The 8,803-nt window shown below is 44.5% G+C and overlaps 2 protein-coding genes across 2 annotated transcripts in view; one reads left to right on the top strand and one right to left on the bottom strand.

Moving 5' to 3' along the window:
- The window catches only part of LOC111162483 (adhesion G protein-coupled receptor E2-like), a 211,067-nt gene that overhangs the window by 35,680 nt on the left and 166,584 nt on the right, over positions 1-8,803 (bottom strand). The gene's annotated exons all lie outside the window — the stretch shown is intronic.
- LOC111162484 (CD97 antigen-like) lies at positions 721-7,075 on the top strand. The gene is made up of 7 exons (XM_022526937.1): positions 721-765; positions 1,052-1,186; positions 4,677-4,832; positions 5,396-5,560; positions 6,068-6,114; positions 6,249-6,326; positions 6,749-7,075. The coding sequence occupies exons 1-7, from the start codon at positions 726-728 to the stop codon at positions 7,055-7,057; spliced, it is 930 nt and encodes a 309-aa protein (XP_022382645.1). The 5' UTR covers positions 721-725; the 3' UTR covers positions 7,058-7,075.

Here is an 8,803-nt window from a genome sequence, read left to right as displayed (position 1 = left end):
AAATGTCAGGACAAAGGCCAATGCTGGGAGCCATGACAGTTCCTGGTGGGGTACATAGCATTTCCCCTGCACTTGGTTCCCAGGAAGGCCCACCCTGGACTTGTTCAAATCCTCAGGTTGGGTAGCTTTGATGTCCCCACCCCTCTAGGAGTCACCCAGGAAATCTGAGGGCACCAGGCCTGACAGACTGAGAGGACTTGGACCAGTTCCATCCACATCTGGACAACAGAACATCTAGTCACACCCTTATCTCATAAGATAATCCATGTGAAATAGAAAAGGCCACATTCACCATGGAAGAGAAAGCAGGCCTTCTCCAAGCAGATTTCTGCTATTGCCAGAGAACAAAGAACCTATATAAGGGCAAGACACATGGATTGGAAGAGTTTCTCCTTCAAGATTTTCTCCCCTCCTTTGGAAGAGGTTTCAATTTCTATGTTGTGTCACTGACATCAGCTGTCCATGTATACTCTGTCCCCTTACCTGTAGCACCTGGGGTTCCATGAAGGTTTTCCTTGTGGTTATTCTTGACTGACTTCTTGGGGAGTCCAGGGAGATGGAGGGGACGCAGACTGAGTCTTGGCACTGTGTGCAGTAGAGGAGCCTCATGGATCCTGCTGGAAAGCCATGGGCTGCAGAAGGCAATGACCATGCAGTCATGGGTTGAAACTGGGGTTGACTCTCCTCCCTGTGTTGTCTGCTTTTCTGTCCCAGGGATCTTGGTGATGCTGCTGTTGACACTGGGGCCTGCACAGAAGCTGAATGGTGAGTCTTCCCAGCCTACCCCACTGGAGGCATAAGCTAGGGAGTGAATTCTGGGGTCTGGGTTTTCTCACCAACAAGAGGTAGGGAAGGGAGCTTATTCACAAGTAAGGCTCACAGATGCTTTCTGGGTATACAAGAAGCGATTCCTCCTCCCTAGTTTTCTGAGCTCTTCCAGTAATAGCAATCCCTTCCCTACCCACGCCCCTTGCTCTATCCCTGGACTCTCAGCTAGTATCTGGCTCCCTCCATTTCTTGAACCCTCTGACCGTGGTCTTCATCTCCTCAGTCTCTGCCCCCACAGACTGTGCCCAGTGGTGCCCTCCAAAATCCACGTGTGTCAATGCCACTGCCTGTCGCTGCTCCCCAGGATTCATTTCGTCATCTGGGGTGATCTTCACCAGCCTGTTGGAGAGTTGTGATGGTACAGGGACTTGGGGTGGTGGGGGGCAAGTTGCCCAGTTGTTGGGAGATGGTGGGGCATTCCCAAGCCCTCAGCCTCACTGAGAACAGCACCCAGCACTTCATCAAGGAAAAGAGAGAGGTGACAGGGCAGGGGGAGTACAAGGGAAGTGGACAATCTGGTTTTCATGATCAGCAGGTAGAGTGTTGAGCTACGTGGGTTCAAAGCCCAGCTCACTGCTGATTACATCTGACATGTAGGAAATTATTCCTCCTCTCTCTGCCTCAGTTTGCTTGTCTGTAAATTGGAGACAATCATTGTACCTACCTTCCATGGATGGAGTAAGATTTAAAATTCATATGTGTGAAGAACTGGTAAAGACTAGTACAGAGCAGACTGTCAAACACAAGCTACTATCATGGTCACTGCTGTTATCACTGTGATTATACTCATTGCACAGGGAAAGGGGAGAGTAATGGAAGCAGCAGGAGGAAGCAGCCTGGAAGCTCAGGGTCTCCTAGCATAAGCTCACTGGGAACTCCTGCCCCTTCATGGTCATGGTTTCCCACCTAACTCCTCACAGGAGCCCCATGAGGCAAGCAGAACTAACATGGCTTGTTTTTTGGGTGTTTTTTTTTTTTGTGTTTTGTTTTTGTTTTTGTTTTTGTTTTATTATGTTACATTAGTCACCATACAGTATATCATTAGTTTTTGATGTAGTGTTCCATGAGCTAGCACAGTTTTTATTTCCCACCTACATTCCTCTATTCTGAGTTCTGTTTTGTTAGTTTCTTTTTAGATTCCACATATAAGTGAAATCATATGTCATTTGTCCTTCTCTCTCTGGCATATCTCACTCAGCATAATGCCCTCAAGATCCATCTGTGTTGTTGCAAATGACTTTTATGGCTGAATGATAGTCCCCTGTGTACCTACACCACTTTCCATCATCCACTCATGCGTTGATAGAAACATTTTGTTTCCCTACCTTGCCTGTCATAAATGCTGCAATGAACTTGCCTGTTATGAATACTGTGATGCAGATATCTTTCCAAGTTAGTGTTTTTGTTTCCTTCAAATAAATACCCAGGAGTGGAATTGTTGCATCATACAGTAGTTCCATTTTTTTGTTTTGTTTTGTTTTTGTTTTTTTTTAGTAGTTCTGTTTTTAATTTTTTTGAGGAACCTCCAGACTTTTTCCCACAGTGGTTGCACTAATTTGCATTCCCTCCAATAGGGAACAAGGTTCTCTTTTGCCCACATCCTCACCAATACTTGCAATTCCTTATCTTTTTTATAATTGCCATTCCAACAGGTGTGAGATGATACCACCTTATGGTTTGGATTCACATTTCCATGATGATGAGTGATGTTGGGTACTTTTTCATATACCTGTTGGCCATTTGTATGTCTTCTGTGGAAAATGTCTATTCAGATCTCTACCCATTTTTTTAAATTGGATTGTTTAGGTTTTTTCTATTGTGTTGAGTGAGTCCTTTATATTTTTTTTGGATGTTAATCACTTTTCAGATATATGATTTGTGAATATTTTCTCCTAAATTATAGATTGCCTTTTCATTTTATTGATAGTTTCCTTTGCTTTACAAAAGCTTTCTGGTTTGGCATATTCCCCTTCTTTATCTTTGTTTTCTGTAGTCAAATCCAAGCAATCTGTGTTGAGACTGATTTCAAAGACCTTTTTTTTTCTATGAATTTTATGGATTCATTTTTTTAAATGATCATAATTGGGATCAAAGAGATTGATTTATCCAAATCAAAATTAATAAGATTGTAGAACCTAGATCAACGTCTAAAACAGAAGAGTTTTTATTCTTCAACAATGCAAGATTTAAAAAAGAAATTTACATGACTTAAGTATGGTTAACATGGTATATTATATGTTAAGGGCATTTTACCACAAAAAGAAAATTAGTGGAGAAAAGGGGAAATAAACAATTTTCACACCAAGAAATATTCTACATCTACTAAATCATCTTAGATGCACATTTATTGATAATAAAGGAAAATGTTCCTAGTATGTTTGAAAAGCTGAGGAAAAAAGTATCCTAAATCTTCCAGTAGTCCATATATGGTGGACTTGCAGGTGGATTTTCTTTGTTCTCATTTTTCATATTTTCTTTTTCATATTTTCTCATTTTTCATATTTTCTAAGATCCATGTGTCATTTAGTACTTGGGGAAAAGATGCTATCAGACTTTTAAAAAGAGATGTTGTGCATTTGCATGTGTGTCTTATGGAGACTTCTGACTGAGTGAATATGACAAGGAGATCCTACCACTAATGTAACTTCTCAGCTCCTTTCTGGAAGCATGTCTGTCTGGTTGAGGAGTTTCCTGTCCTCATGCCTTCCACACCTTGCACCTCCTTCTCAATCAACCCCCACTCAACTCCACCCCAACCCACAACACTGGAGATAGTTCTCTTGCCATTGTCACCATCTGAAAAGAGAGGAGGGCAGTCCCATTGCACAGGTGGGGGTGAATATGAATGCATCAGGTGTGTGTCTTCCAACATCCTGTTGTGTCCTGGTGCTGACACCCACAGCCTGGTCTGGGGTCTTAGAAGGAATGTCCACAGGTGCAGAGAATAAACTTTGAATGTTTTGGAATGTACAGGACCAAATATTCTGTGCCTCCATTTTGATGTCCATGGTTCTTATAAAACTGTTGCTATTTTTAGCTGACAGTGTCCAGCCCTAGCTCCCTGAGCTACTCAAAGAGGACCTGGCTAACAGACATCTTTTCAGTCATGTTTAAAAAATAGGGAGAGATAAGATGCCAGAAGACATCACCAATGACTCAGCTGTGAGGAACTTTGTGCAGCTTCATTTCACACTCCCAATGTCTCTGACAAGAGGGGACCTCCTTCAGAAGCAGAGATAGTATAACTTACACAGAAATATCCTGGGAGATAAAAAAAAAAAAAAAGTACCTGACATTGGGAGCCTGAGGCAGTGGGTGATGAGGACTCTGGGGGTATCTTGGGCTACTGTGAGTAATGGGAGGTGGAAGCTGCCAATGGGCAGTGGCCAGACCACTTGGCTTTACCCTCAGGTAGGAAAGAGTGTTACTCTGCACAGACTCCAGCCATGACTCCCTTCACTGACTCAGCATCGAGAGTGGCCTTCAGTGCCACTGTCACACTAACTGGAGCCCACCCCCAGATCCCCAGTAGTCCAAGCAGAGATTCGGTGCCTCAGTCCACCCCACAACACCTGCAGAAGGGTATGTTGACCTCCTTCCAGCCCCCATGATGGCACAGCAGAGTATCTGAATCTAGGTGCCCTCAGGCCCAGCCAGAGAGCAAAGATGAGTGGAGCAGTGAGCAGGCATTTGGAGCAGCTGTCTCCAGCTCAGACCTGCCCCAGGAATGCCACCTGCAAGCTGAGTTCTCTCCAGTACCTATGGCTGAGTCAGGCTGGAGGCCAGGGTCTCTGCCCTATGGGAACTCACATCTTTGGGAGGTGACCCTTTGCCCTATTGTTTTCCAGACATCAACGAGTGTGGTCCTTCCTCGACAGTGTCCTGTGGGAAATTTGCAGACTGCCAGAACACAGAGGGGAGCTACTACTGCACATGCATTCCAGGTTACAAGCTTGTTTCCGGGGCAAGAACATTCAGGAATGAGAGTGAGAACACATGTCAAGGTAAGAATCCACTTGTGTCTTCCATCTCCTCCTCCATGAGGTTTGGAGTCACTCAGAAAACTTTCTCCAGGCATCAGAGAATCATCTTCAGAACCTACCCAGACATCTGTACCTCTTTGAACCCCAAGGCTCAGAACTCTCTGTAGAGGGTCACTTATGGAAGTTCAAAGAATCCCCCTTGCTCTTTGGCATTTTACTTTTGTGACATTTAAAAAAAAAAAAAAGAGGATGGCACTCAAGATATTTCAGTAGCTCACAGCACAGTTTCTAGAGGAAAATCCCTCCACTTCACCATCATCAGTGACTACGAGGATGAGACTTTCCTACCAGAGCCCAGATGGGCTTGGCCATGCCAGGAAAACTCTCAGATCTTCTGGGCCATGTTGGACCCAGGGAACCCATCCAGAAACACTACAAGGGGAAGATGGGAGGGCCAGCCCTGTTTCCTGGGTCTGTGCTCTCCCTGGCCAACAATTTCAGCATCCTGAACCCCCTTCTCAGCTGCTTGGACTCTGTCTGTCTCCCTGCACAAGGCTGACCGTGACTCTCCCAAATAATTTCAGTTCCTGATCCTGAGAGAAGACCGGATGGCCAGGACCCAGAAGGATGTTGTGTGGAGTCTAAGCAGAATAACATGGAGGCACCCCCATACAAACGTGGAGAATTGGGTGATGAGAAGGGGCTCCCATCTAGACTAGATAGCAGTGGGAGATATCGGGGACAAGCAGGTGAGCAGTTGCCCTGAGGGAATTAAAACAAAAGCTGTCACTGGGAGCCAGACAGCATCCTGGTTGGGAAATATGGTATATTCCCTGAATGTGGTTCCCAAGAAGACCCACTCTGGTCTTTGTCCAAATGCTCAGGCTGGGACACATATTGCCATGTTGTCCCCACCCTGGCTAAAAGCTGCCCAGGGAGACTGAGAAAACTGGAGCTGAAGACAGGGAGAATTCAGGCCAATTCCATCCATATCTGGGCAGCTGAGCATCTGGGCACCACATTCACCCATAGCACACCTCGGTGTGAATAAGAAAAGGCAGCCACTCACCAGGGAGGAGTCAGTGGGGCCTTCCTGATGCTTCTATACCCAAACTAGGGTCCCTGAATAACCAAATGACCACCTGGGAAAGTCCCTGGTCTGACCTGACCCCAGGCCCCTTCCCCTAACACACACACACACACACACACACACACACATGCTTTCACACCTAATGAGCTGCTGTTGTCCCCTGCAGGCATCTTTTTCCCCACCTGGACCCCACCCCGTGGAATCAAGAGCCGGGTGAGTGGCCCCAGCAGGGACTAGGAGACAGGAAATCCTTCCTCAAAGCCCCCTACCCCTCCTGGTTGCCATTTTCCCCAAGATTCCACACCCATATTGAGGATCTCTGACTTCCTCATCTTCCCTCTCCCCAGAGACTCTCCCGCTTCTTTAAAAGATTCGAAGATCTGGGCAGAAATTTCATACCAGCCTTTGTCCAGGACACCATCCAGGTAAGGTCAGAATCCAGGGGAGACAAGTTGGAGGCATCTCATGAAGGCCCAGGAGAGCCTTGGTGTGGAAAGAGTCACCCCCAACACAATGGTGGCCTCCCTGAGGCACTGCTTCTCCTGAGGTGGGTGGGAAGAGCAGACATCCAGGTATTTGTACTCACCATTAGACACCCACCTGCACCGACTAACAACCTTTCATCTTACTTTTATGGAAATTGGATTTATGTCATCCTTGGCATTCCTGAGCAGGATTGACCGTGAGTGGCTGGATTCCAGGGGCAATCCCCGGAAATCCCAAACAGTGCCACCTTTTCCCCCAAACAGATAGTCTCTAGGACCTTTACTTTGAGGCTAAGTGGACAGCCTCTTCATGCAGTCTGTCAGGCCCATGATGCACTACTTCTGTGTCTGCTTTCCCCCAGGATGTCGTACAGGGGGTGGATGAGCTGCTGCAGACCCCTGAGGACCTGGAGGCCCTGCCCCGCTCACAGCAACACTGTGTGGCCACGAACCTGCTCGCTGGCCTGGAGAATGTGCTGAGAAACCTAAGCCAGGCCCTGCCCAATGGGACATTGACCTTCAATGCATCTGCAGGCACAGGTAAGTACTGGGGTCTGCCCCAGGCTCTGCTCTGCCTGTTCTTCCACATTTGTGCCCCAGCCTCAGTGGAGTGTGTGACCATGCTTGTATCTCAGTATTATACTCATAAACAAATTAAAATAAGTGATTAAAAAGAAATGAATAAATTATGCTAAGTAAAATAAGTCAGAGAAGGACAAATTCCGGGTGATCTCACTTATATGTGGAATCTTAAAAAAATATATAAATAAAACACAAACACGAGGTACAGATGGGTGGTTGCCATAGATGGGGGTTAGTGGGGTGCTTGTGAGGTGTGTGGGGGTAGGTCAGTAGGCCAAATGGGTGAAGGGGGTCAAAGATATAAAATAAATAAGTGATGGTATGTAAGGTACCATGTGACTATAGTAAATAATACTATGTTACATATTTCAAAGTTGCTACAAGAGTAATTCTTGACCAAAACGTTGAAAATAGAGCTACCCTATGACACAGCAATCACACTACTGGGTATTTACCCTAAAGATACAAATGTAGTGATCCAAATGGGCACATGCACCCAAACGTTTATAGCACCAATGTCCACAATAGCCAAACTATGGAAAGAGACTAGGTGTCAATCAACAGATGAATGGATAAAGAAGATGTGGTATATATATGTATGATGGAATACTATGCAGCCATGAAAAGAAATGAAATCCTGCCATTTGAAACGACATGAAAGGAACTAGAGGGTGTTATACTGAGTGAAATAAGTCAATCAGATAAGGACAATCGTCATATAATCTCTGTGATATGAGGAATTTGAGAGGCAGAGTGGGGGTAGTGGGGGGTAGGGAAGGAAAAATTTCAACAAGATGGGATCAGGAAGGAGGCAAACCATAAGAGACTCTTAATCTCACAAAACAAACTGAGGGTTGCTGGGGGGTGGGGGCGTAGGGATAGGGTGGCTTGGTCATGGACATTAGGGAGGGTATGTGCTATGGTGAGTGCTGTGAAATGTGTTAGCCTGATGAATCACAGACCTGTACCCCTGGAGCAAATAATATATTATATGTTAATAAAAAATTTAAATCTAGGAAGTTCTCATCTCAGGAAAAATAATTTATAACTATTTGTGGTGCCAGAAATTAACAAGGCTTCCTGTGGTAATCATTTTCCAATATAAATAAATAACAAATCATTATGTTGTAAAGATGAAACTAATGTCATTTGTATCTCAACAAAACAAGAAATGAAAATCTATGCTCAAATAATCAACAAAGCAGGAAAAAAATATCCAGTCGGGAAAAGACAGTCTCTTCAATAAATGGTGCTGGGAAAATTGGATACCTATGTATAGAAGAATGAAACTTGACCATTCTTTACACCATTACAAAGTTAAACTCAAAATAAATGAAAGACCTCAACATGAGGCAGGAATCTATCAAAATTCCAGAGAATAACATAGGCAGTAAACTCTTTGACATTGGCCACAGCAACTTCTTTCATGACATGTCTCTAAAGACAAAGGAAACAAAACCAAAAATGAACTTTTGGGACTTCATCAAGATGAACATCTTCTCCACAGCAAAGAAAACAGTCAACAAAACAAAGAGGCAACCCACAGAATGGGAGAAGATATTCACAAATGACACTACAGACAAAGGTTTGATATTCAAGATCTATAAAGAAATCCTCCAACTCAACACACAAAAAACAGATAATCACAACAAAAAAAAAGAAGACATAAACAGACACTTCTCCAAAGAAGACATACAAATGGATATCAACCTTTTGTCTGTACTGTCCTTTGCAAATGGCTTCTCCCATTCCATGGGTTGCCTCTTTGTTTTCTTGACTGTTTCCTTTGCTGTGTTGAAGGTTTTGATCTTGATGAAGTCCCAAAAGTTCATTTT

Source organism: Enhydra lutris, unplaced genomic scaffold (genome assembly GCF_002288905.1).
Source record: "Enhydra lutris kenyoni isolate GAN:26980312 unplaced genomic scaffold, ASM228890v2 scaffoldscaffold92, whole genome shotgun sequence".
In the NCBI taxonomy this organism is placed as follows: Eukaryota; Metazoa; Chordata; class Mammalia; order Carnivora; family Mustelidae; genus Enhydra; species Enhydra lutris.
The sequence above is the reverse complement of the archived record's forward strand: the minus strand, read 5'-3'. Positions and strand labels throughout refer to the sequence as shown.